The 26,569-nt window shown below is 51.0% G+C and overlaps 3 protein-coding genes across 6 annotated transcripts in view; 1 reads left to right on the top strand and 2 right to left on the bottom strand.

The window, feature by feature from the left end:
- Grin2d (glutamate ionotropic receptor NMDA type subunit 2D) overlaps positions 1-2,924 on the bottom strand; it is a 46,282-nt gene extending 43,358 nt beyond the window's left edge. For 3 of the 4 annotated variants that reach the window (XM_052714452.1, XM_052714449.1, XM_052714450.1), the window contains exon 1: positions 492-1,472. The gene's annotated coding sequence lies outside the window, so the exon portion shown is untranslated. Of the gene's footprint in view, positions 1-491; positions 1,473-1,655 lie in introns of those variants that run through there. The other variant, XM_052714451.1, reaches the window with a different exon arrangement.
- An 832-nt stretch (positions 2,925-3,756) lies between these two features.
- Kdelr1 (KDEL endoplasmic reticulum protein retention receptor 1) lies at positions 3,757-13,067 on the top strand. Its single transcript, XM_052714461.1, has 5 exons — positions 3,757-4,058; positions 4,707-4,807; positions 5,093-5,251; positions 11,065-11,317; positions 12,306-13,067. Exons 1-5 carry the CDS (start codon positions 3,968-3,970, stop codon positions 12,338-12,340), a joined length of 639 nt encoding a protein of 212 aa, XP_052570421.1. The 5' UTR covers positions 3,757-3,967; the 3' UTR covers positions 12,341-13,067.
- A 123-nt stretch (positions 13,068-13,190) lies between these two features.
- Positions 13,191-26,518, bottom strand: Syngr4 (synaptogyrin 4). Its single transcript, XM_052714460.1, has 4 exons — positions 25,302-26,518; positions 17,767-18,004; positions 16,674-16,813; positions 13,191-16,447 (listed from the first exon to the last, which is right to left on the bottom strand). The coding sequence occupies exons 1-4, from the start codon at positions 25,392-25,394 to the stop codon at positions 16,214-16,216; spliced, it is 705 nt and encodes a 234-aa protein (XP_052570420.1). The 5' UTR covers positions 25,395-26,518; the 3' UTR covers positions 13,191-16,213.
- Between the last annotated feature and the right edge of the window lie 51 nt (positions 26,519-26,569).

Here is a 26,569-nt window from a genome sequence, read left to right on the forward strand (position 1 = left end):
GGCATTCCAGAACCTTGAGGAAGGGGTGGCTGCCTGGGGCTGGGTGCCGGTCACTGGATGCCCTCAAGGTCCTTGGCGGGGGTATTAATAGCAGACTCATAGCTCTGAGGTGGGAGGGGAAAGGGAGAGGAGAGAGGGATAGCCAGCCATGGGGAGACTGATGCAGGAAGGGGGTGCAGAGAAGGTGAGGTGGAGAGATTGACAGAGGTGGGATTCAGTTATGCGCAGCTGGGGACAGGGTAAAGTATCAGGGGAATAGAGGCCTGGGGTGGTTTTGAGGTGTAGAAACCTAGGAAAGGGGCAGAGAGTGAGCGCGCGAGAGCAGATGGAAGGCTGGAAGACGGTCCCTGAGGGACAAGGGGGCAGAGACGTTTGGTTTGCTTGCGTTCAAACCCCTTCCCTCCTTGAGGTCCCTGGCCAACTTTCCCTGCCCTAGATTGGAAGGGGCCATATCCCCACCCCCACCCCTGCATCCCCTGCCCCAGCCTTACCTTTTCATGACCCTGTTCTGTGGGGGGGATTGCTGGGGGGCCAGGACCGGAACCAGTGTCCAGAGACCCAAAGATTCCGTGGAGTGTTGGGGAGCTGGTTGGGGGCCAGGCCCAGGGCGGCAGCGAGGCAGCAGCAGCAGCAGCAGGAGCAGCAGCAGCAGCGGCAGCAGCGGCAGTCTCGGGGACCTTTTGCCTGTCCCGGCTCTGTCCCTCCTCTTCTTGATTCTGCCCTGCCCTGTCCCCCAAGGTTGTGGCCACCAGGCTAGGCGAGGATGAGGCTACACATGTTGCGCTGGAAGTTGGGCCCCGGACATTGCGGAGGCTGTTGGGGTGTCCTCTTGCGGCCTGACCCCATGGGGATCCCCCTCCACCCACCTGGGGTGCCCCCCTCTGCCGGCTTCAGTCCGGGCTCCTCCCCTGGCTGCCATGTCCCATCACCTCTCCCTAGCTTATTGGCATCCCCTTTGTGCTCTTGGCACCCCCTCCCTCGTCTCTGTCTGTCTGTCTGGGTCACCTCTGAAGCCAGTGGCTCGTGTATGTTTGTGTAAGGAGCGTGAGGCTGCCTATCAGAGGAACTGCTCGCCCATTCCTTGCTTGGCCACCTCTGGACACCCCCCTCCGTTGCCCCCACTCTCAAACACAGGCAGAAACACACATGCACATGCTCTCTCTCTCTCTCTCTCTCTCTCTCTCTCTCTCTCTCTCTCTCTCTCTCTCTCTCACACACACACACACACACACACACACACACACACACACACAATCTCACTTCCCTGGGATTCCCTCTCAACACCCCCGGAGCTTGATGAGGGACACACACACACACACACACACACACACACACACACGCTTGCGCAGGGCCCCAACAGGGGCGCGTTGTCACTGCTCTCAGTGGCTGTTTGGACAGACAGACAGGAGGACACAGGCATCCGGGGACACACAGATACTCGGCTGCATGCAGGCAGGAGGCACAGAACCCAGGTGCACACCATCCATCCAGGTTTGGGGGCTCAGGGAACCGATTGGTGGGTCCGTGAAGTGCAGGCAGGAGGCTCAGGGTCGGTCCAGACAGACAGACCCCTCCTCCCTCAGCTACGGCCGCTGCAGCCCTTACAGACACACCCCCCCCACCAGCCAGCCTGACACCAAGACACACTTCCTCACCTAGCAGATGGCTGTAGCACGAGAGACCCCTGGGGGCCGGGCGGACCCACCCCGGCTGATACCCCTCAACAGGGCGCTGGTGGCCTAGCAGGCTGCGGGCGGGCGCGGGCGGAGGGTGGCGGGTAGCGGCAGGCAGCGGCAGCGGCAGCGGCCACGGCTTGCAGGAGCCAGAGCGTGAGGGACTCACACACTCGCTGTGTTCTCGCACACTCACTCAGGATGCGATTAACATTCAGTCCCCGTCCTTCCCTGCCAGGAGACCCACAGCCCCCCCTCTTGGCTTCCCTAGGGACCCCTCCTCCTGTTGGGGCTGAGGGAGGGGGCCACTCCTTACCCCATTTTGAAGCCTCTGTTTTCCTCATGGGACATGGGACTGAGGGGCTGCGATGAAATGGGAGGAAGCAGAGGTGGGTGGACAAGGGCATTGCCTGGTACAGACAGTTTGGGACCTAGACAGAGCGTTGGGGGTTACTGAAATCGCCCCTTCCCTCTTCTGGACGCCAACATCCGCCATGCTAAGACTCATCCTGTGAGTACTATGGCCCCAGAGGCAAAATGCAAGCTGGATGTCTACCGTAGGGCAGACATCCAGTCTAGACTCCCAAGTTCCTTATCCCTTGGAACCAGATGTCCGGTTGCTAGCCCACCTCCCTTAGACCCAGCACACTAGACCCCAGTTTCCCCATAGACTGATGGGTGGGATCCCAGTCCTCTCACCTCAGGCTGCAGACCTCTTCCCTGAAAACCCATGGGGCTAGGCTCACAATTCCCTCCTCCCTCAGACCTAGATGTCCAATTCTCTCTCAGACCCAAGTGTCCAGACCCTGGCACTCTTTCCTGTGACCCAGGGGTTTACATCCTAACCATCCTCCCTCCGACCCAGGGGTCCAGACCCTCCCAGGATTCCAAGCCTTGGCTCTCCTCTCTCAGACTTGGGGGTCCAATGCCTGGCCCTTTCTTTCAGAACCAAGATTCTAGATACCAGCCCTCCTTCCTCAGATCACAGGTCCAGGTCTTAGCCTTTCTCCCTCATGCTAGTGGTCTAGATTCTGAGCAAGTCCATCACTGAGGGACCAGTTGATCAATGATGGACTGGTCTCTCATAGTCATGAGTGCTCAGTCCCCTGGAGGAAAACTGCCCGCTGTGTCACCATAACCCTACCTTTGTGGTTCCAGGAAGTCACCTACCCATCTTACCTCTGGTAGGGCAGTCCTTAGCATCTATAACGCTGGAAGGAGTGTGTTTCAGGACTTCTGGACCCTTAGGATGGAAGCTGGGGGTGGGTAAAGAGGGTGTGGGGGAGGGGATAGAAGGGAAGAGGGAGGGGAAAGGAGAGAGAGAGAGAGAGAGAGAGAGAGAGAGAGAGAGAGAGAATATGAATGAATGAATATGAATGTGTAGAGGGGGAGAGTTCTGGAGCCGGGGCTGGGACGTAGGCCTACAGCATTCTTATCAGACTCCTGCCCTTATGCTCACATTGGAGTCCTGTTTCCTGTGTCCTAAGACCTGGGAGGACATGAGTGATGCTGTTTCTGAAAGAGCTAGGACCTGAAATTTTGGGTCTTAGAAGAGGAAGGGATTGTGGATATAGGTTAGAATGTTGACTGATAAAGACTGTCAAGAAAGGGATTGTAGAGGCAGTAGGCTGGGTCTGCATCCCAGGACATGTGGCAGGCGGGCCTGGACCTTCTCCCTGAATTGGGACTAGAGAACACTGAGGAAGCCAGAAGTCTACCCTCTTAATCTCCAGGATTATTGTTGTTGTTGTTGTTACTATTAGTAGTATTAGTATTAATAATTTGTGGGGGAATAGATTGTCATTATGGAGCCCTGAGCCTGGAACTGGGGATCCCTCTGCTCCATCCTCCCAGTGCTAAGATTTAAGACTGCACCATCTCCCTAGGCAGCTCCAGGATCTTTGGAGTTCAGAACTCAAGCTCTGGGATTCCTGCTAAGGGCAGGGAGCATGGGATCCTAAAGACCCTTCTGATTAGTAGAAGGCAAAAAGGACAGCTTTATTCGGTACGACTCTGCAAGGCAGGTGGCGGGCGCCAGGGGGCGCCAGAGAGCCAACCCGCCCTCGGGGTGGAGCTCCAGCCCAGACTCCTCCCTTTCCACCCTTGGCCCTCCTCCCTTTTCTCCCTGCCAGCTCTGCCACCAGCTCCGGCCTCGGCTCACCTCCCAGGGCCCCCTCCCCGGAGCTGAGCTACCGAAGGGCTCCTCTCTTGCCCTCAACCAGCAGCACCACAGCTCCGGGGCAGCCGGGCCGGCCAGCCTTCCCCCAGCTCAGTCCTGCCCGAGCTCCCCAGTCATGAACCTCTTCCGATTCCTGGGAGACCTCTCCCATCTCCTAGCCATCATCTTGTTACTGCTCAAAATCTGGAAGTCCCGATCGTGTGCGGGTGAGAGCCCCACCCCGCGGAGAGGGGGCGGGAGCGGGCCGCCCTGGGGTACCGGGAAGGCTAGAGCTCGACCGGACAGAGTCCTCCCGGACTGCCTGCTGGGTGTCCTTCTAGATCTAGGGTTACCAGGGGGTCAGCTCCTTTCCCTAGACTCAGGGGTGCACATAGTTTGGTGGGGGTGGCTTCGGGCGCTCAGTTCAACCTTCTGCAGCACCTTTGGGACAGCTATGGGTGTTCCGGGGCTGGGAACCAGGAGCCATGGCAGGCGGGGAGGTGGCTGGGAGTTGGTGACGTGGACTGTAAAGGCCAGGAAGGGAACGGGAGGAAGGTGACTGGCTGAGAGGCTGAAGTCAGGCAGGGCTCTCCCTAGGTCCCAACGTAGGTCCAGACTGTCAGGGGACCCTGAAGGAGACAAGGGGACCAGCGAGGCCTAGCCTGGGACGGAGCCTCGGTCTGTAGTATCATTGGGGCCGGCTGCCCCCTGGCTGTGGATGGTGGGAAAAGGGCCGTGCTCAGGCTTCAAGGCCTTTGGGGACCGCTGCGTTCTAGAGTTCCGGCCGGCTGGCTCAGGCACTGCACTTTAGTTTATTGCCCAAGTAGCCCACCTCGGCTCCCTCTACCCTGCCCCTTGTTCTCTGTCTCAACCAGGCATTTCAGGGAAGAGCCAGGTCCTGTTTGCTGTGGTGTTTACTGCCCGATATCTGGACCTGTTCACCAACTACATTTCACTCTACAACACCTGCATGAAGGTAGAGCTGCAGTCAGAGCTGTGGCAGGGTTCCAGGCCAGGGGTCAGAGAGGAGTCTAGTCTGAGGGAGGAGGGCTGGAGTCTGGATATCTGGGTCTGAGGGAGGAGGAACTCATTATCTAGACTTTGGTCAAGTATGGAAGACTGATGTCTAGGCATTTAGGCATGAAGGAAGAGAGCTGGGGTCTGGACATCTGGTTTGAGGGAAGTGGGCTGGGGACTTGATTTCCAGTGTCTGAGCCCACTGAGTGGAGGCCCCACCTGTAAGCTGCCCTGTCACCCTCAGGTGGTCTACATAGCTTGTTCCTTTACCACGGTGTGGATGATCTACAGCAAGTTCAAAGCGACTTACGATGGAAACCATGACACTTTCCGGGTGGAGTTCCTCATTGTTCCCACGGCTGTTCTGGCATTCCTGGTCAACCACGACTTCACCCCTCTGGAGGTGGGCTTCTGCTGGGACCGCAGGGGTTGGGTGGCAGGGGCAGCTGGCAGCAGGCCCTCTCAGGTGTTTCCTTGGCAGGGTTTGCTGAGACTTCCTCATGCAGGAGCTACAGACATGCTCAGCCTAGGTCCATGGAGGCAGATCATACCATGTGCTGCTGCTCTGTGCAGTTAACATATGCTGGCAGGCTAAGTTCATAGAGAGTGGCACCCCATTTTCAGATGAGGAAAATGATCCTTAAGTCATCTGAATGGCCAAGGGTATCTAGTCTGGTAAGTAGTGGACTGACCAGGGGTTAGGAATGGGGAGCAGGGCTCTAGAGTGAAGCTACTTGAATTTGAACCCCAGATCTACATCTTATTTGTTGTTTCCCCCCCAAGAAGTGTTGGAGAAAAAGTCTGGGGCCTTGTGCATGCTAGGCTAGTGTGTTGCCCTTGGACCACAGTGTCAGTCATTGGTCTTTTGAGATAGGGGCTTACTATGGTTCAAAAGTTGGCCTGGAACTTCCAATTCTCTTGCTTCAGGGCCTGGATTATAGGTGTATGTCACATCTCCCGGTTGGGAGCTCCTATTTCTACTATAATGAATTCAGCCTGTGACTTTTCCTTCTATGCCTCAGTTTCCCCATTGTGAAGTGGGTCATATGAGAGTTACTGAGTTCAGGGTTGCTTATTGGTTATATGAAGAGGCTCTGGAGTTGAGGTACAGGGCTTGGAAGCTTGCTTCTTCAACCGGACAGTGGTGGGACCATGGGCAAGTGTACGCCTGAGTCTTTTGTAAAATGGGAAATCCGGCTGGAGATGGCTCAGCCATTAAAAGCTAACAACTAAAAGGACACACAGCCAAGAGGACAAAATGAAGAAGTCAGTCCCTACTTCTCACATCCTTTTATATGGTGCAGGATAGAGCCTAGTCCTGTGCACTCAGAGCTCCAGCCCTCTTAGCTATATGGGAGGTTGATGTTTATAGATCGATGTCTGGCATGAGGTGGGAAGGACTGAGTCAGCATTGATGAGGGACTGGCTAGTGCCATGTGTGACACTTCCACCTCCAGGTGTTGGCTGTCTTTATTTTTCACTCTTTGGTATTTTGATTGGGTCTGTACGTGCTCCTTGGAGGAATTGTAGGAGGCCTGTGCTAAGTCTGCCAACTCCTGCCTCACGGGCTGGAGGGAGCCGTCAGCTGGAGTACTTTTCCTCTGCAGCCCGCTCCTGGCTTACAGGGAGCCAGCCCTGGGTGGTCAGTTAGGCTGAGGTGTTCAACAGAAGCTGTAATTTGGGAGTCCTCAGACAAGATCTAGCTTCAAAGTTTTAGCAACATATTCAAAATGTATTTCTTTTTCCTTCTTTTTCTTTTAAAATTACCAATGCCAACTATATTTCAATCCGTCATGGAAGGGTATTGGGAAAAGTCTTTTTTTTTTTTTTAACTTTTTTGTTTTTTTGAGACAGGGTTTCTCTGTGTAGCCCTGGCTATCCTAGAACGCGCTCTGTAGACCAGGCTGGCCTCGAACTCAGAGATCCACCTGCCTCTGCCTCCTGAGTTCAAGTGCTGGGATTAAAGGCGTGCACCCGGTTGGCAAAGTTTCAATTAGCAATACTTGCACCTTGGATAAACCTCATTGTCTACGATATTGGCACTTTGCAAAGCCCAAGATGTTTTTCTAAAAGCACTGTGCAGACTAAAGTCAACATTGGCCCATGGCCCTGAAGTACCAGAGGGGTGACTGTTGCGATGGGAGCCCTGGACTGGGCTCTAGACTCTGTGTAAGTGGCCACTGTCACTGTGTTGCTCTGGACACAAATTGTTGATTGAGTCTCTATCGTGGCTGAGTTGGAGCTACTGGACTCACTCTGCAGGTGGGGAGACTAATAACTGAGGTGGGGTAGGCACAGAGGGGTGACTGTTTTCTGAGTCTATGCTAGTAAACAGTACACTGTGAAAGTTATTTTTTAACCAGAGAAGGAAAAGTAACTTTTTGTTTGTTTGTTTGTTTTTGTTGTTGTTGTTTGTTTTTTGAGACAGAGTTTCCCTGTGTAGCCATGGCTATCATGGAACTCACTATGTAGACCAGGCTGGCCTCAAATTCACAGAGATCCGCATGAGTGGTGGGATTAAAGGTGTGCGCCACCACTGTCTGGCTGAAAAGTAACTTTTTTTTTTTTAAATTTTTCGAGACAGGGTTTCTCTGTGTAGTTTTGTGCCTTTCCTGGAACTCACTCTGGAGACCAGGCTGGCCTCGAACTCACAGAGATCTGCCTGCCTCTGCCTCCCGAGTGCTGTGATTAAAGGCGTGCGCCACCACCGCCTGGCGAAAAGTAACTTTTTGAGACAAGATTTTGCTGTGTAGGTCAGAATGGCCATAAGTTTAAAATAATACTCTTGTCTCAGCCTCCCAAGTGCTGGGATTACAAGCCTGCATCACCACACCTAGCCTGAAAATACTCTTTAAAAAATTCCAGCTCTTGGCCGGGCGGTGGTGGCGCATGCCTTTAATCCCAGCACTCTGGAAGCAGAGGCAGGCGGATCTCTGTGAGTTCGAGGCCAGCCTGGTCTCCAAAGTGAGTTCCAGGAAAGGCACAAAACTACACAGAGAAACCTTGTCTCGAAAAACCAAAAAAAAAAAAATCCAGCTCTCTGGCTGGGCTCGGTGTTGCATGTCTTTAATTCCAGCACTCGGAGGCAGAAGCAGGTTGATCTCAGTGAGTCTGAGGCTAACCTGGTCTACACTGAGTTCCAGGGCAAACAAGAATACATAGTGAGACTCCGCTATGAATGAATGAATGAATGAATGAATAAATAAAGTTTAGATCTTGGGGCTGAAGATAGCTCAGAAGTTAAGAGCACTCCCTGCTCTTGCAGAATTTGGTTCCAGGACCTGACCCATATCATGTAGCTCACAACTGCCTATAACTTTAGCTCCAGGGGTCCTATGCTTTTTTCTGGCCTCCACAGGCACCCAATGTATATGTAGCATTCACTTATATAGACATACAGTCATACACATAAATAAAAATAAAAACTAATCTTAAAAAAATTTCAGGGGGCTGGAGAGAGATGGCTAGTGATTAAGAGCATTATCAAAAGAATGTAGTCAGTTTCCAACATACACACACACACGTTGGATCTCACTCATCTAACTCAGTTCCAGGGGGACCCACACCCTTTTCTGACCTCTGTGGGAACCAGGAGTGGACATAGTGCACATACTTACTTGCAGCAAAACACTCATACACATAAATTTTAAAAACTTTAGCTGAGCGTGGTGGTTCATGCCTTTAATCCCAGCACTCAGAAAGCTGAGGCAGGTGGATCTTGGTTCGAGGACAGCCAGCCTGGCCTACATGGGTCTCTCTCCTTCTCTCCCCTTCTCCCTCCTCTCCTTCTCTCTCTCTCACACACACAAAATAGCAAAACCACTAATACACAGAAAATAAATCTAAAAAAATAATAATTCAGCTGTCCAAGAGCAAACAGGTAAACGGCAACAGGCCTATTTTGGGGGGCTGTGCTTCAGCTCCCCTGGGGCCACCCCAGGGATGAGAGCTGAGTGCTCATCAGCCAAATGGGTCTATTTCTCGAATGGCTGCCTGAAGGATTCTGGTTAGTCAAGGGAGTAGGCACCTTCCTGGGAGCGGGGTTCTTAGTCGTTGGGTCCTCATTTTGCTCATATGTATAATGAGGATAATAGCAGGATCCACCTTGAAACATTAAGGCTGAAGCCAGTTAGTGCCCCATGGTGTAAGAGAGGTTTCTGGGTTGTTACCATCGTGTCCTGGTGTTTCTCACTTCCTTCTTGCAAACCAAAACAACTGTGGAGAAGCCACAGCTGCCACCTGGCTTTGTTCTCTGAGGGGAGGTTTCAGGTATGTAGCTGATCATGTACACCCCCAGGTGGGACTTTCAGAGAGCTGTGACTTCACGGGGACTGGTCATAAAAGAGGCTGTCCATGTTCCCTTAAGGGTGGCTGTGTTGTACACATGTAGCTGCTCACCCTGGTTGACTTATTGCCTCCCTCGTCAGGAGCTGTGCTAATGCTGGGGACCCTGGGGTGAACAAGACACAGGATTCTGGGCTTCACAGAATACAGAGGAGATATGACAGGATGACATGCCACGTGCAGTGACACTAACTAGCATGTAATCCCAACAGGAGGTTCATGAGGACAGTGCCAGCTGGGCTGTGTAGTGGGTTCCTGGCCAACTTAGGGTTTAGAACAAGATTTTCTCAAAAAATAAACAAAGAGGCCAAGTTTGGTGGTGCATGCCTTTAATCCCAACACTGGAGAAGCTGGAGGCTCTCTGTGATTTCTAGGCCACCCAGGGCTATCTAGTAATAATACACTGTCTCAAACAGCACAGAACTGTTGGACAGGAGAGGTGGTCCAGTGGTAGATCACTTGATAATTTTTGCAGAAAACTTGGTTTCAGCTCCCAGCGCCCATGTAGTGGCTCACAACTGCCTGAAAGTCCAGTTCCAGTGAATCTGATGCCGTCTTCTGACCTTCAAGGGCTCCTGAACATGTTATGCATATACTTATACTCTGGCGCATATACATACACATAAAATAAATAGGGCTGGAGAGATGGCTCAGACGTTATGAGCACTTCCTGATCTTCCAGTGCAGAATTTGATTCCCAGCATCCACATGGTGGCTTGAAGTCCCCTGCTAACTCCAGTTCCAGAGGATTTGATGCTCTTTCTCTTCTGGTCTCTGCAGGCACCATGTGGTGCACAGATATATATGCAGGCTAAATATCCACGTAAGTTAAACTTTTTTTTTTTTTTTTTTTTTTTTGCCTGTTTGTATGTCTGTGCACCAAATATATGCCTGGTGCCTAGAGACAAGAATTGGGTGTTAGATCTCCTGAGACTGGAGTTACAGTTGTGAGCTGCCATGTGGGTGCTGGGAATCAAACCCAGGTCCTCTGGATATGCAGCCAGTACTCTTACTGCTGAGCCATTGTTCCAGCCCCATAATCTTTTTGTTGTTGTTTTGTTTTTTGTGACAGGGTTTCTCTGTGTAGTTTTGGTGCTTGTCCTGGATCTCACTCTGTAGACCAGGTTGGCCTCGAACTCAACAGAGATCCGCCTTGTTCTGCCTTCGAGTGCTGGGATTAAAGGTGTGTGCCACCACTGCCTGCCATAATTTTTTTTTAAATTTTAAGTAAAACAAATAAAAAAAAAAAATCCCAAAAGGCAAATACTGTAAGTCTTGGAGGAAGAGTGGCCAAGGTAGACCTTTTTCAGGAAGTGACTAGCTGCTGAGGTTGGGGGGCGGGGGAGCAAGTACAAAGGCCCTGAGGCAGGGGGAAACAGTTTGTGCTGCCCAGAGGGAGGACCTTGAGGGCCAAGGTCGGGAGTCTAGATTTTCTTCTGAGCAGTAACACGCTATTGAAGGATTTTGAGCCAGAGAGTAATGTAGACTTAGGTCTTGAAGGTCCCATATTTAATGGTATCCTTATGAGAGCAGGATGGGTCTCCACTGTAGAGATGGGGGTCAGGGGTGGGTTTGGAGTTGATGCCTTTTGCTCTCAGGGGATGAAAAGCGCTCATGAGCTTGAGCTCCAGTCAAGTCCCCAGCTCTGCTGCTCAGGAGCTCTGTGGTCATGGGCAAGGATCTTATCTCAGGCTTTAGTTTTCTCTCTGTATAAGGGATGTTAGAGGCTGTGATGAGAGTAGAGTGATGGGCTGGTGATGTGGTTCAACAGTATGGGCTACATTTTGAGTGCTAGGGATAGTTTATAGTACTCATTCTGTGATACTGCTGACCCAGCTGCCTCATCCTGTCCCTTACCCTTGTCCTCTGCAGATCCTCTGGACTTTCTCCATCTACCTGGAGTCAGTGGCCATCTTGCCACAGTTGTTCATGGTGAGCAAGACGGGTGAGGCAGAGACCATCACCAGCCACTACCTGTTTGCACTGGGTGTCTACCGTACACTCTATCTCTTCAACTGGATCTGGCGCTACCACTTCGAGGGCTTCTTTGACCTCATCGCCATCGTTGCTGGCCTGGTCCAGACAGTCCTCTACTGTGATTTCTTCTACCTCTATATCACCAAAGGTAACCAGGATGCAGGGCTGGCTGAAAGGGCTGTTCTCTCTAGTCCTGTATTCCCTGGGCCCAGGGTCTATCTTTAGCCAAATATCACTTGAGGGATGGGGCTCGTTTCCTGGCTTCCGGGGTTCCAGGCCTACCATCCCCTATTTAGATCCCGATCCTACATCCCCAGGGCTCGGCTTTTGACCCTCAGGCTCTATTTCTACAAGTGCAGATCAGGCAAAGCAGGGACTCTTGACGATGGAATTCATTCTCCCTGTACAAACTTACTGAGTACCGGCTGTGTCCAGGGCTCAGCCATAGCAGAAAAGGTAGCCGGGGCCCTCTGCTCCCTTAGATTCCACTGAGGAAGACGGCACATAAGCAAGAATAGAGTGATGACAGGAACACTCAATGGATGAAGGCAGGTGTGTTCTTGGGTGATAAGTTAGAAGGGTGGAACCTGCCTTGACCCAGGGCCCATGGGCATCTTGAGGTGATGTTTAAGCAGAAACCTGAAGACCAGAAATCAGTATGTGAAGGAAAGAGGCAATAAGACCAGGCCTGTAATCCCGGCACTGTGGAGGCTAAGGCAGGATTGTGTCCAGTTTGTGGCTAGCCTAGGCATCACAAAAGCACAGAGTCTGGGGCAATCAAGACAAGAGCCAAGAGGTCAGGTTGTTCCAGGCCCTAGAATTAAGGCTTAGAAGGTTGGAGGGGTAGTCATGCCTGGTCGACCCTGCTAGGCCATCTGACCCTTCCTGTAGTGATCATGTTATCGTCAGCACCACTGAAAACAGAGCCTGCTTGTGGCCCCCTCTGCTCAGCCCTTGTGACAAGGTCATAATTCCGGTTCTACCCCCTGGTTGATCTAGACTCAACCTAGTGGTTCAGGATGCAGTCCTGGGGGTTTCCCTCTCCTTGCACAACTCACTAGCAGACCTTGCTCAGGGTGGGAGGTTGCCCCTCTGTGGGATAGAAGGTAAGGCCCACCTTGTCTCTTTCTCCACAGTCCTAAAGGGGAAGAAGCTGAGCTTACCGGCATAGCCCTGGCCTCACCAGCCTTCCGAGGCAGGGCAGGAGGCAGCAGAGGAAGGCCGCTGAAGACCAAGAGCCTTCCCATCCAGAGTTGACTTTTTAAAGAGCTCACCTCTCCCGGCTCCCCACCCCTCCAGCTGGGTTTTGGGGGTCAGTGGAAGACCCCCTATCCTGGGGAGCTCAGGACCTGAGAGCTGTTTGTAGCCTTTTGCCTTTTAGAGAAGAAAAACAAAAAAACAAATCTTTCCACTATTTAGTTTTTGATTCTGATGACTTTTTTCTCTTCTACCCTGGCCCTGATTTTTTATAAACTGTGTTTTGAGTGTTCTCTGCACCAGGGCCAGCCGAGGTCTACTCCCTTGTCTAAGCCACTTTTCTCCCTCCAAGATCCCACCCCAGCCCCATGGTTGCCAAACACTACGTCTGCCAATGCCTGCCTGCCTACCTTGGCTGTGGCCACGATCCTCCCCACAAGTTCCTGGACTGGTGGTAAGAAGGAAGAAAGTTAAGGAGGGTCTTCCTAATTTTTCATATTTTTTCCCCAGAATTTGTTAGCTTTTTCTGTTGGGGGGGGTAGGGGGGTTGTCCTGTTTTTGTCAAATTAGGGGATGCTTTGGACTTATTCGAGGGAAGGGGGCTAGCTGGCCTGGGGGTCACCACACTCTAACACCATGTTTTTGTACAGAATTTGATGGCTGATTCTTTGTTCTCTTGAAATAAACCAAGGAAAACTGTTCCCTGCCCTCTTTGGTTTGTGCTGGGCCCTGGCTTGTTCTGCTTTTGCATAAGCCTTTCTAGGGATGGTCAGATATCTTGAAGGAGTAGGAAGATGAGAAATGGGTACCCCAGGACTCTCCAGTGCACCATGATGCCTTGAGGTTCTACAGGGAAGAGGTTGGGAGAGTCTGATTCTTCGTCTGATATAGAGACTGCCTGATGACTCTCCAGACCTTGAAGAGCATGCATGTCTTGCACCATTGATGATGGGACGGCCCTCATCCTTCCCTCCATTGGCATTAATTTTTTTTTTTTTTTATTTTAAGTGTGTGAGTGTTGCCTGCATGTACTATTTGTGTGTGTGCCTGGTATCCAAAGAGGCCAGAAAAGGGTGTCAAATCCCCTGGAACTGAAGTTAAAACAGTTGTGAGCTGCCATGTGGGTGCTAGAAATTGAAATCAGGTCCTCTGTAAGAGCAGCCAGTGCTCTTAACTGCTAGGCCCCCTTTCCAGCCATCCCCCAGCTCTGGCATTTTGATACTGTTTTATAAAAACGAAAGAAAGAAAAAAAGGTTGCCAGCTTTTAAAAACCAGATCTTTATATTACAGTCTGAATTTCTGGCCTCTTTAAAAGAAGTTGGTCAATTCAACAGTGGTGGTCCTCATTCTAGATGGCAGCAGATGCCTGATGCTGAAAAGATGGGATACCTACATTTTTCCACTTAGCTAGGACTTGGCTATGGGCTGTTAACATTTATTATTGGGCTAATATTGTATATGTGTTTGTTTATAGAGTTAAAAGGCAAATGAAAGCAGGGTGTGATGGTGCATGCCTTTAATCCCAGTACACAGATGGATCTCTGAGAGTTCAAGGCCAGCCTGGTCCACAAAGTGAGTTCCAGAAAAGTCAAGGCTGTTACACAGAGAAATCCTATCTCAAAAAAAAAAAAAAAAAAGCAAATACTTTCTGGCCTCTTTTGAGATGGGCTCCACACCTGGCCATTTCCGACTTCTGTGTTTTGCCTGGCTCTTGTCAGTGGCAAGATCATTTCCTGTTTGTCCGTTGCAGTGCTGCGGCTCAAATTAGGGCCTTGTGTGCATCCCAGGCAAGTGGTCCTTCACTGGGCTCTGCCCCCAGCCAGCATCTGGATTTTGATCCTTGGTTCAGTCAAACTTCCTATTTGTCCTTTGAGAACTTCCCAGTTCTTAGTTGTGTCCAATTCCAGTCTTTGGACGAGCTTCGGGGACTGGGCTAACTTTTCCAGAGGACTTGCTATGTCCTGATATCACATGGATGCTCTCACTTGGCCCTCATCTCCCTAAGGAAGAAACACTTCATAACTGAGAAAACGGAGGCCCAGGAGGATGAGTGACAAAGTCTGGCTTGTCCCTCACTCCAGCTGCATAGCCCTCATGTTCTGTGGTGGTGTTTTAGTGGGCCTCTGTTTAGAAGAGTCTGGCCCAGAAGCCCGACAGAATACAAGTGCAGGGTGTGGGCAGGTCTGACTGCTTCTTCCTGAGATGGCTCGTTGTACATGGGTTGAGTACCAATCCATCCAACAGATAGGTTACATGACACATGGAAGACCTTCCAGCTCATGGCAGCAGAGAAGGCTGTTTCCAGGCCAGAGTGCTTCCCGTCACTGCTGTTCTCTGCCTCTCCATAGGAACCGGGCTGTGTGGTTTCTGTGCCTGACACACAGGACGTCCCCCAAAGGACATACTGGAGTCTAAATTTGACCTCATAATTTGTATCTTGGTTCAGTTTGTAAATGAATGCTCTGTAGGTCATGGCAGCCCTTGTATAGATTTGTGTGTGTGTGTGTGTGTGTGTGTGTGTGTGTGTGTGTGTGTGTGTGTGAGAGAGAGAGAGAGAGAGAGAGAGAGAGAGAGAGAGAGAGAGAGAGAGATGTATCCTAGGCTAGCTTCAAATCCCTAAGTATTGAGGTTGACCTTGAACTTCTGATCCTCCTGCCTCCCCGTCCTGAGAGATGGGATTATAGATGGGCACCATCATATCTGGTTTATGCGATGCTAGAGATTAAACAAACCAGGGATTTGTGCTTACTGAGCAAGTACTCTACCAGCTCTAGCTCCTTACTTAAAAAAAAAGTCTGTTATCCACTAATTTCACATACAAAAACAAAACAAAAGTCAAAATAACAACAGAAAAGATGTTTAGTTGTTCTAGAGAAACTACCCCAAGGGTCAAGAGTGGCACTGCCAGTGGGCTGCCTGTCAGTGACACTTGTCTACCCAGCACACACCATGGCAGACCCAGAGGGAGCCGTGTTGTGAGGAAAGGTGCACAGTAAGAATGGATGTAAAATGGGCAATGTTGACTTTCAGTGCTGGGAATGGTGGCACCTGCCTATAATCCCAGTATCGAGGCTGGGGAATAGTAAGTTCCAGGCCAGCCTGAGCCTCACAATGAAACTATTTGTACAAAGAAAAATTTTTTAAAAAGCTGAATTTTCACATCGACTATACGTTGAAACAGCAACACATTGGATATATTAAGTTAAATGAAATATATTAAAATTGACTTTTTTTCTTTTCTCAATATAGTCTTGAGCAAGTCTCTACACCCTCAGCCCCATGGCTGGGTAAAGGTTGTCACTCTGGCACAAGGTGCCACCTGCCTGATCCCTCCTAACAGGTCTGTAGCCTGGTGACCCTGGAGGTGTACAGCAGAGACACTTGCCTCTTTCCCAAGCTAGACTTAATGCATTTGAAGACACAGATCTAAGCCTCATCATAGACTCAGTGCCCTGACTGACTCCATGCACACATCGCTCTGTTTGAGTACCTTATCACTGTGGGTTAAAGAGCCTGGGCTGCTGGATCAATGCTGCACTGTTTCTCACTGGCGCTCTGAAGGGAAGGTCTTTTCTCTCTCAGCCTCAGCCTTAGCTGTAGTATGAGGCCCTTGTGCCTCCTCTTCAAGGCTAGGGTACAAGTGACATGGCAGGGCTTCCTGCCTGTCAACACTTCCAACCTGCTGTCAGCAAGGTGATTGGCACTTGGGAGTAGCAGAGAAATGTAGCCTTTTTCAGGGGGTCTCCCTCCTCCCCCTGCCATTCAAGGGATGAGAGGAACAGAGGACAGGGTTATTCAGAAATCCCTCAGAGGGAGAAGAGCTCTTTACTGATGTGGGTAAGGCTGTTCAGCTGTCTGGCATCATAGCCAGGCGGGGGCCCTTTGGGGTAGTCAGGTAGGGGGACAGGGCTGAGCTGGTGTAACTCACACTGTTGGGGCCTGTGGTGGGAGGGTTGACAGGGCTAATGGTAGATGATGGGGAGAGGGTGTTCAGCACCACACCACCCTCATCCAGGGAGCGCTTGTAGGGGACTGGAGCCTCATCTCGGAGGTCTTGGAAGGCCAGGTAGGCCTGGAATATCTGTGGGCAGGAAAGGGCAGGATTTAAGTCAGCTGGGATGGAACAGGGAAACCCAGGGACTGGCCTGGGGGATCTGCTCATTGCCCAACAGTGCCCAGGACTGGGGATGCCAGAGGAAGGTAGACTTGGAGGATGACAGCAGAGACCCAGGTAGAGTCCTGGTCCTGGTCACCAAATGTACAGTCCTCCCACCCCACCCCAGAGGGGTGCCAGGGCTTGTTCTCACCCAGACAGGGACAGAGAAGAAAGCAAAGGCAATGGCCGCCTTGGCGCTGCTGTTCCCCAAGAGGAAATGCTTGGACTTCGAGTGCTGCCACTGGCTGGCCAGGAAGCAGAAGGCCACAAACCAGACACCTGCCCAGAGGACTGGAGGGGCAAGGGAAGAAGAGAGGGGAAACATGCTGGGGCACAGGCAAGGGGTGCTCATCCAAGTCCCTCAAGTGTCCCCCAAAGTCAGCTTCTAACACAGAGCTGGAGCTACATGTGGTTACTTCAACTTCATCATTTCCCTTGGCCAGCCACATCTCATGTGTGCAGGGGCTATGAGTGAAGGGGTCCTTCCTAGAGGACAGCACCTTCTCACTGCAGAGGTTCTCTGACAGGAGCAGTCTCTGGCCCTGAGGTGCTGGGATTGGTTCCTGGGGAGGGGAAGAGAGGTAGTGTGAGGAAGGTCTGAGGGCCTGGGTATAAAGAAAGCATGGGCTGAGTGCTTTCTGTGTGCCGAGCCCTACAGATACTGTGGTATGATTACGGAGGCTGTGCCGTGCTTTGAAACATAGGGCTTGCCTTCACTGGGCAGCCGTGGGTCAGTCACATGACTACCTCAGCCTTGGTTTCTCTTGGAAAATGAGAAGATGAGCAGGACTCACCCCCAGGGCTGCTCTTAGAACTGGAGGAGACAGGACTCATCCCTTGATGGTGTGCCTAACACTGGAAAGTGCTCAGCAGGTATCCACGACTGTAGGCCCCCCTTAATTCATTTCACACCCAGAAACCCCTGCAAGGCAGTCTTCATCCTAGCTTTCAGTGAGGATCCATGTGGCTCAGTGCTCTGAATCAAATTCCTGCCACGGGGTGGGCTCTTCAGGCTGTGTTTAGTGGGCCAGGGTGTGGAATGTGAGGGAAAAGCAGGTTGGGCTGGAGGCAGTGGGAGGACAGGGAGGAAGACGGACTAGGCCATGCTTCTGGGGGACCACGGAGTCAGACTCTCCCAGTGGGAGGACCAGCAGGCACAGGTTTGGTGGGGTGGGCCCAGGGCTGTGACCGTAGGCACTAGGGAGCCTGGGAGGGCTAGCTCTGCATGGTCGCATGGGACTCACCAGCCAGGATGAAGTCCAAGAGCTGGAAGGCTGTCTTAAAGCGGCTGCCTGTGATGCGGCTCTCACGGGCATCTAAGGCAAGGAAGACCAAGCAGCTGAGGAAGGACAGAAAGCCAGCTTCTACTGCGAAGCTGCAAGCCACGTGATTGCTGTTGAGCACGCAGCGGAGCTGAGGATTCTCTGTCCTGTTCTGGTAACCATCAGTTAGTAGGGAGGAAAAGATGACCAGGGAAAAGACCTGTGAACCACAAAGGACAGGGTGGAACCCAGTGCTTCCTCCAAGAGGCCTTCCCCTTGGGTGGACACCCTGGGTACTGGGCATTCTGCAACTGCCATTCCCGATACAGCCTCGGAGCCCTGTCTCTGCCCTTCATCTTCTTTCCTCCATCCAGGCTCTGGCCTCACCTTTCCCTCCTCATGCCAGCAGTCTCCCTCTGCTCTCCCGCCCACAGTCCCTCAAGGCTTCCTAGTGCCCCAGCAGTCCTAGCGCACCACCTTGGCCTCCTCCGACACACTCTTGCCTTAGCTAACATCATCTCTGTCACCCATCCTTGTCTGTCCCATCCTCTCCTGACACCACCCTTGTTCAGGGCACAAGACCTAATAAGTGCCCTCCTCTCCTAGCCTTTCTGTGTCTCCCTCCTCTCCCATCCACCCAGTGCTGAGGGCTGACACCAGGGCCTTGTCATGCTAGTCAAACATTCTATCACTGAGCTCTGTGTTCAGCCCCAATTAATTTATTATTATTGTTATTATCATTATAATCATCATTATTATTATTTGGTGTTTTGAGACAGGGTTTCTCTGTGTAGCCCTGGCTGTCCTAGAGCTCGCTGGCCTCGAACTCAAGAGATAGGCCTGCCTCTGACTCCCGAGTGCTGGGATTAAAGACATGTGCAAAAACTGACCAGTTCATTTTTCACTTTTTAAATTTATTCATTTAACGTGTATGGGTATTTTGTCTGTCTGTATGTCTGTGAACTACATGCATGCAGTGCTCATGGGGAACTGGAGCTACAGATAGTTTGTAAGTCACCCTGTGTGTGTTGAGAATTGAACCTGGGACTTCTGAAAGAGCAGCTGAGTACTCACAACAGCTGAGCCATTTTTTTTCAGCCCAATTCATTTTTAAAAGATTTTAAATTATGCATGTTTGCCCATGTCTATGCTGTGTGTGCCTGCTTGCCTGTGGAAGCGAGAAGAAGTTATTGGATCGCCTGGAGCTGGAGTTATAGGTGGTTGTGAGCTAAGTGCTGGGACCCAAACTCAGGTTCTCTGCACAAGTAGCAAGCACTCTTAGCTGCCAAGCCATCTTCCAGCTACCTCCTCCCCAATTCATTTGTTAAAATAAACTTGTGAAATAATCAAAATGTGCAAAGGCATAACAAACATGCAGTACTGATTACAGACTTAAAATGTCAACCTTTTTACTTCAGGACTTTTTTCTTTGAGACAGGATTTCACAAGCAGCCCTGGCTGGCCTTGAGCTCATAGCCATCTTCCTGCCTCAGCCTCCCAAGTTCTGGGATTATAGGCATGGGACGCTACATTTAGTTTTTGCTTTAGAATTCTTAAGAAAGCAACCCAGCCCTGCCTCGGTAGCTGCCCCACAGCTGTGCACCTGCCTTCTGTGATGTTATGCTGTAACCACACCATGACAGAGGCACTTTTCTGATAAAAAAATCTGAGGCACAGAGGACAAGGAAGCGGATGAATTTTTTCAGCTAGTGAGCAGCAGAGCCTCGATGTGGACCCCAGTCGTATAGCTCTTCATCTTTCTTAGTCTGCATCATGCTGGATCCAGCCTTGAGAGCAGAGGTTCCTATTAGTGCAAATGTGTGAAAGACTGAAGCCCCGTCACACTGTAGTGTGGCAAGCCCTGTGTTAGGCCTAGAAGGAGCCCATGTGTGTCTACTGAGTAGAAAGTGAAGTTGGTTCAGGGGCCTTTCTTCATGAATGTTAAAGGATGAGAAGCAATGAGTACTGGGATCATTGCTTGGAGGGCTGTGAGCAGGGCAGGGCAGGGCAGAGCAGGGTAGGATCAGCTCTCAGTGTGGAAAAAGTCTTTGGGTGATGTAGAGTGGGCTGGAGGGGTAAGTCTGCATTCTGGGGAGTCAAGGCAGAACAGAGTGGACAAGAGCTGAAGTTTGGGTGGAAACCAAAGTACTGGGGCTGAATTTAGGAAGTAATAAGTTGAGATCTGGACCTTAAAGGAGTTTTGCAGGGCATGGTAGTGCATGCTTATAATCCGGTGCTTCTCAAGCTTCGTAATGCTGTGACCCTTTGATACAAACTCCTCATGTTGTGGTGACCCCAAACCATAAAATTATTTTTGTTGCTATTTCATAACTGTAATTTTGCTACTGTTATCAGTTGTAATGTAAGTATCTGATATGTAGGATATCTATGTAGGCAAAGACCTCAAAGACCTCAACATCAGACCTGAGGAGGTGTGAAAGATAAAATTCTCGTTTGAACTTCTTTTTCAATTCTAAGAGATTTATTTTACGTATATGAGTGCTTTGCCTGCATGCATGCATGTGCACCACTGGGTTCTCTCTGGTGCATTCGGGTCAGAAGTGGGCATTAGATCCCCTGGAACCGAAGTTAAGGACGGTTTTTGGATTTGGGTGCTCAGAGTTGAACTTCGGTTCTCTGGAAGAACAAGAGCCATCTCTCTAGACCCTCATTAGAATTTCTTTGAGCATGGAAGGGTTCTAAGATAGCCAGGACCAGATCCAGGGACTGGAGAAGTTCTCTGGTCATGTGGCCAATGATCTAGATAAAGGGTAGGGGTGAGAGAGAAGTTCACAGAGCAGGTTGGTAGGAAGAACACAGCCCTGAGGAACAGAAACTGGATTTGTGATTGATGGGATGTAACTGTAAGCAATGGGGAGCTGTGCAGAGGGAAACATGAAAACTTTGATAAGATCTGCACGCCCAGGGACAGGCTCTGCAGGGGTGTGTGTATGTCTGCACCAGTGCAGGTAGGGCCTCCATAATGTGTGTGAGAGTAACTCTTCTTATGTCCTTTGGTGTGGGGGTATGAGGTAAAAGGCCAACCCTAAATTACCTGCCTTTGTCCTGTCTTCCCTTCTCTCTCTTTTGGCTATTGCTTTATAACCAAAATAACAAGTTTCTCTTCTTGCCAAGCACTTTATAGTCACGTTCTTGAAGGAAGGTTGTAAGATGGTCTGGGACAGTGGTTCTCAACATTTCCTACGTATCAGATATTTACATTACAAGAGTCACAACAGTAGCAAAATTACAGTTATGAAGTAGCAATGAAATAATTTCATGGTTGGGGTCATCGCAACATGAGGAACTGTATTAAAGGGTCACAGCACTAAGAAGGTTGAGAACCACTAGTCTGGGAGCTAAGGATTTAGTCTTGAGGAAGTACCTTACACTGCTCACGGCAGGATGAGGCAGGGAAAGAACAGCCACCTCCCTGGAACTGTGTACCACATTATTCATTCACTTCTGTTTTCCAAGGTGATAAATCTACCACATTACAACACAGTAGGAGCCACATGCTTCTGACTCTGCAAAGCTGTGTGGATTTGAGCAAGTCATTCAGGCCTTGAAACCTCAGTTTCCTAGTGTGTTTATGCTGTGGAGAAGGGGAGTGGGGCTCAGGCCTAGTAAGTGCTCAGGACAATGGTGGTCCTCAGGACTCACCTAGGGAGAGGAAGCAGACCCTTAATGTTAGCTGCTCTAGGGTGGTGTTTGAGTCCAGCCCTGACTTCCAGGCCCCAGAGGCTGTTTGTCCATGGTAGAGCCTAGGGCGCTGGAAATATGGGGAGGGGCATCAACTAGCTGGGGATCCATTTCCTTGAAGCCTATGTCCAGCCTCTTTCTGCACCCTCCCTGGCTTGTCTCCAGGAAGGGAGCAAAGATTCATGAGTTAAGACACCAGCTGGCAAGAAAGCATGGAGGACATGAATACCAGATGTTCAGAGACTCCCGCTGAGGAACCAGACCAGGGGAGGAAGAGGAAGGGGAGGGAGGATGGTAGCACAGGCAAAGTCCCTGACCACAAGGTCTGATAGGGCTGGCAGCTTTCCCCCTGCTTGCACTTGGCCATACCAGCTGGGGTCCCAGATCCCTCAATGCTTGCTTCCCCTTTCCAGGCATTGGAGACAGTGAGTGGATCTGAGTTTGACTCCTTCATCTGATGGGTAATGACCTTGACAAATCACTCAACCTCTGTCTGGGAGTCTCAGTTTCCCCTTGGATTATACACGTTAGTAGGTCCTTGTCATAGGTTGTGGTGAGGAGAGAAGGCACCAGGGAGTAGTGTGTGACAGTCATAATTCCTCTCTTCTCACAAGGAAGGACAGCGTGCACCAGCCCCTGTCATCCCAGGTTCCTCCAACCCTCTCCTCCCTCACAGTTGAGAGTTATTCCAGTGACAATGCTTGCTATTTAAGGAGAGCTCAGCACTTGCCAGCCCCCCACTAGTCAGCATGTATGCATCGCCTTGTTTCGTCTTCACAGTGTCCTGCCCAGGAGCAGAGTGTTAGGACCCTTTAGTTACAGATGAGGACAGGGGTCAGAGAAGATGCTTTAGGCCACAGATCGGCTGACCATGTAAGCTACTGAGCCAAAGGGGCATTTCTGGGAAGGAAAGGTGCTGCTGCTGCTGCTGCTGCTGCTTATGCCTGGGGCAGCCCAGCTAACAGGGTGGTATGTCCCTCTGATGGACACATAGGTTAGGAAGGACTCAAAGCCAGGCCTTTTTGGACTGTTCCAGAGGACAGAGAGAAGGTACTCTGGATTGGGAACCTGGGGGAGACTTTGGAGTTTAATCCATGGAGAAGGACAAGAATGCCAGCTTCTCAGAGACTCTCACTGAGGAACCAGGCCAGAGGGTTGGTTTCTGCTCCCATGACCCTAATCAGAGCTCATAACTGGGCTTCAGTTACCAGTTCTGTCCAGGGAAAACAAAAGAAAAGTATAGGCTTATACCTATAATCCAGCACTTAGTGAGGCTGAAACAGGAGGTCCATTGTGAGTTCAAGGCCAGCCTGGGCTAGGATACAGAATTAAGACCCTGTTTCAAACAACAAAAACAAACAAAAAGACACCCCAAACATAAAACAGGATGTGTGGGGGCACGAACTCGAGAGATGGTTCAGTGGTTAAGAGAGCATACTGCAGCCGGGCGGTGGTGGCTCACGCCTTTAATCCCAGCACTCAGGAGGCAGAGCCAGGCGGATCTCTGTGAGTTCGAGGCCAGCCTGGGCTACCAAGTGAGTCCCAGGAAAGGCACAAAGCTACACAGAGAAACCCTGTCTCGAAAAACCGAAGGAAAAAAAAAAAAAGACAGCATACTGTATGTGATGATTTGAATGGGAATGGCCCCCACAGGCTCATATGTTTGATTTTGTTTGTTTGTTTTGAGATAGGGTCTCTCTATGTAGCTCTGGCTGTCTTGGAGCTTGCTATGTAAACCAGGCTGGCTTTGAACTCACAGAGCTCCTCCTGCCTCTGCCTCCCGAGTGCTGGGATTAATGATGTGTGCCACCATGCCTTGGCCAGGCTCATATATTTGAATGCTTGGTCCCCAGGTGGTGGAACTGTTGGTAACGATTAGGAGGTGTGACCTTGCTGGAGGAGGTGTGTCACTAGGGGTGGACTATGAGGTTTCAAAAGCCCTTGCCATTCCAGTTTGTTCTCTCTCTGCCTCTAACTTGCAGATAAGAAGTAAGCTCTCAGCACTGCTCCAGCACCATGCTTGCATGCCTGCTTGCTGCCATGCTCCTGCCATGATGGTCATGGACTCACCCTCTGAAACACCAAGCAAGCTCCCAATTAAGTGCTTTCTTTCATGAGTTGCCTTGGTTATGGTGTCTCTTCACAGCAATGGAACAGTAACTAAGATGCTTGCAGAGGATCCCAGGGTTCAGTTCTCAGAAGCCACAACAGGTGGTCCACAACCAGCTCTCACTGCAGTTCCACATGATCTGACACCCTCTAGCCTCACCAGCGCCTGCATGCATGAGGTGCGTGTAAACTCACGAAGGCACATACATTCACATAATTTAAAACATCTTTTAAAAAGAAAAGGGGCGGGGGCTGGAGAGATGGCTCAGTGGTTAAGAGCACTGACTGCTCTTCCAGAGGTCCTGAGTTCAATCCCAGCAACCACATGGTGGCTCACAACCATCTATAATGAGATCTGGTGCCCTCTTCTGCCCTGCAGATAAAATGCAGACAGAATACTGTATACATAAATAAATAAATAAATCTTTTTTTAAAAAAAAGAAAGAAAAAAGAAAAGGAGCGGGGATGGGGTGGGGGTGGGGATTTAGCTCAGAGGTAGAGCGCTTGCCTAGCAAGCACAAGGCCCTGGGTTTGGTCCTTGGCTCTGGGAAAACAAAAAAGAAAAAAGAGAGAAGGAGCCCAGCAGTGGTGGCGCACACCTTTAATCCCAGCACTCACTCAGGAGGCAGAGGCAGGTGGATCTCTGTGAGTTTGAGGCCAGCCTGGTCTACAGAATGAGATCCAGGAGAGGCTCCAAAACTACACAGAGAAACCCTGTCTCAAAAAACCAAAAAAGAAAGAAAAAGAGAGAGAGAGAGAGAGAAGGAAGAAGTACAGGTTAAACCCATAGGCATAGATAGATGACTCTTGGACTGATGTTCAGAGAAAGGCAGTGATTGGTTCAATGTCAAGGTTATACACAGCATGACTGGGCTGAATGAGGATTTTGCTCCCAGTGTCCAGAATCTTTGGGAATATAGTAGTGATTTTTTGTTTGTTTGTTTTTGTTTTTCGAGACAGGGTTTCTCTGTGTAGCTTTGCGCCTTTCCTGGAACTCACTCTGTAGCCCAGGCGGGCCTCAAATTCACAGAGATCCGCCTGGCTCTGCCTCCCGAGTGCTGGGATTAAAGGCGTGTGCCACCACCGCCTGGCAACCTTTTTCTTTTTTAAATAGACCTAATCCCCATGAAAGAAATGGATAATGAATGGGTCCTGGCATCTCATAGTATGCAGTGGTACTGCCTCTTTCTGTGTTAACCTTAATGGATGCTGGTTAGTGGAACTTTCTGGCATGATGAAAATGTCATGAATATATGCTGTCCAGTTGGAAAGCTACAAGGTACATGTGGCAGCGAAGCACCTGAAATATGGCCACACTGAATGTAGAATGCCCATCTGAATTAAATTAGTTGGAATTGGAGTAGCTCATGTGGCTTATGGCTACCCCACTGGACAAGCAGTCTTCAAACACTCTGATTCCATTCATAAAATTATGGGTTTTTTTTTTTTTTGAGGGGGGTATTTTTCTTCTCTTTTGAAGGGTTCTTTTTCACTTTTTTCTTTTTCTTATACTGTAACCAAAGCTGGCCTCAAACTCATGACAGTCCTCCCACAGTCTCTCATGGGATTTGTAAATCATGCCCCAATCGTTGGGCTCTTTCTTGTGATGAGTTAACTGGTGTTGAACATGGCTAAGGCATGACCAGATCCCCAGTAAAAGGTGGCTTCAGCCTTTGCCTCCCGTGTCCTGACCCCCAGGGTCTCACCCCTCCGCAGATCCTGGAGATGCTCTTTGGTCTCCTCAGAAAGCGCACTGTCTCACTGTCTGCCAGGTCCTGCAGGCTTTCGGGAAGATGCATGGTGGCTGCTCTTCTTTGGGTGTCCTGGGAGGCAGGGCACGGGTGTTGGGTGCTTTCTGGGCACCACTGCCTGTGTGCTTCACGCCCACCCCAGAGCTCAGCAGCTACAAGACAACACAAATGGGAATGTCAGAGTCGGGGTGCGGGGAGCGGGGAGCGCCGGCCCAGGTGGGCTGGAGGCTGGCAGGGCTTTCAGGAGTCAGCCTCTGGTGTGAAGGGAGGGCTGGGTGTCCAGAGGTGGGAGCCAGTACGAGGCTGAAGGTCCCCTGAACTGGAGCACAGGATAAGGGTACTACTGAGGATTCCCAAGGTGGGGATGGATGGACCGAGGGACGTTCGGAGCCCTAGGAACAGAGGGGAATAGGGTGAAGGGGCTGCTTCAGTTTTCAGTAGTCAGGAATCCGGGGTGAGAAACTGCTGGGAGGTCCCGGGTGCTGGGGATAAGGGATGGTAGGGTATGGGCAGGTTCTGGGAACGGTAACACAGCTTCAAAGGCTGCTTCAGGTCCTAGAAGTGGCAAGTGTAACGTGAAGGACTACTGAAGGCCTCAGGAGCTGAGGAGGAGCCAGAGGGTTCTGAGGGCCCCGGGTATTGGGAATACAGGATGAGGGTGAAGAGGGGTGGCAGGCCCGCTGGGTCCCCCGAGTGGTTAGGGACCCCAGGACAGGGGACACTAGTGAGGAGGGCTGCTGACGGGAGTCCTGAGGGAGTGTAGCTCCCTTGGCACAGAAGGCCACGGGGAGTGCAGGCCTATTATCTGAGTTGTTCCCTGACTTGGGTCACTTCCCACACCGCGAGCCCGGCGTAGGCTTTAGCTCGGTCTCAGGAAGACCCAGTGTCTCATACTGAGGTCTGGTCTGTGAAGTCTTGGAAACCAGCCGCCGCTCGACATGAGAGACGCGGGGGCAACCTTCTCCCAACAGGGGCCTCCCCTCCAGGGGCGTCGGGAGGAAGTGCGGGGACCCCAGGGGGACGCTGCCTGAGGAGGACCGCCTATTCTCCGAGGGCCAGCGCCAGCGGTCGCCTCTGGGAGGTGGAGTCTTCCGTTGGCCTGCCCTGCTCTCCTGCTCCGGGTCGCCACCTCCAGCTTCCTTTTGGGTCCTCTTTTTCCCGCCTTTTCCGTTCTCTACAGGCGATTGGCCGCGCCTAAGTCCCGCCCCTTTCTTTCCCACCTA

Source organism: Peromyscus californicus, unplaced genomic scaffold (assembly GCF_007827085.1).
Source record: "Peromyscus californicus insignis strain IS unplaced genomic scaffold, ASM782708v3 Scaffold_4__1_contigs__length_199733344, whole genome shotgun sequence".
Taxonomy (NCBI): Eukaryota; Metazoa; Chordata; class Mammalia; order Rodentia; family Cricetidae; genus Peromyscus; species Peromyscus californicus.

Excerpts from the sequence above, each read along its gene's own strand:
- Syngr4 (XM_052714460.1), bottom strand. The coding sequence starts at position 25,394 with ATGCATCTTCCCGAAAGCCTGCAGGACCTGGCAGACAGTGAGACAGTG. Across the intron at positions 18,005-25,301 it reads TCTCCAGGATCTGCGGAGGG|GTCTTTTCCCTGGTCATCTT; the intron begins GTGAGACCCTGG and ends TGTGGTTCACAG. Across the intron at positions 16,814-17,766 it reads CTTGGACTTCATCCTGGCTG|TCCTCTGGGCAGGTGTCTGG; the intron begins GTGAGTCCCATG and ends TTGCCCCTCCAG.
- Kdelr1 (XM_052714461.1), top strand. The coding sequence starts at position 3,968 with ATGAACCTCTTCCGATTCCTGGGAGACCTCTCCCATCTCCTAGCCATC. Across the intron at positions 5,252-11,064 it reads ACGACTTCACCCCTCTGGAG|ATCCTCTGGACTTTCTCCAT; the intron begins GTGGGCTTCTGC and ends TGTCCTCTGCAG. Across the intron at positions 11,318-12,305 it reads CTACCTCTATATCACCAAAG|TCCTAAAGGGGAAGAAGCTG; the intron begins GTAACCAGGATG and ends CTTTCTCCACAG.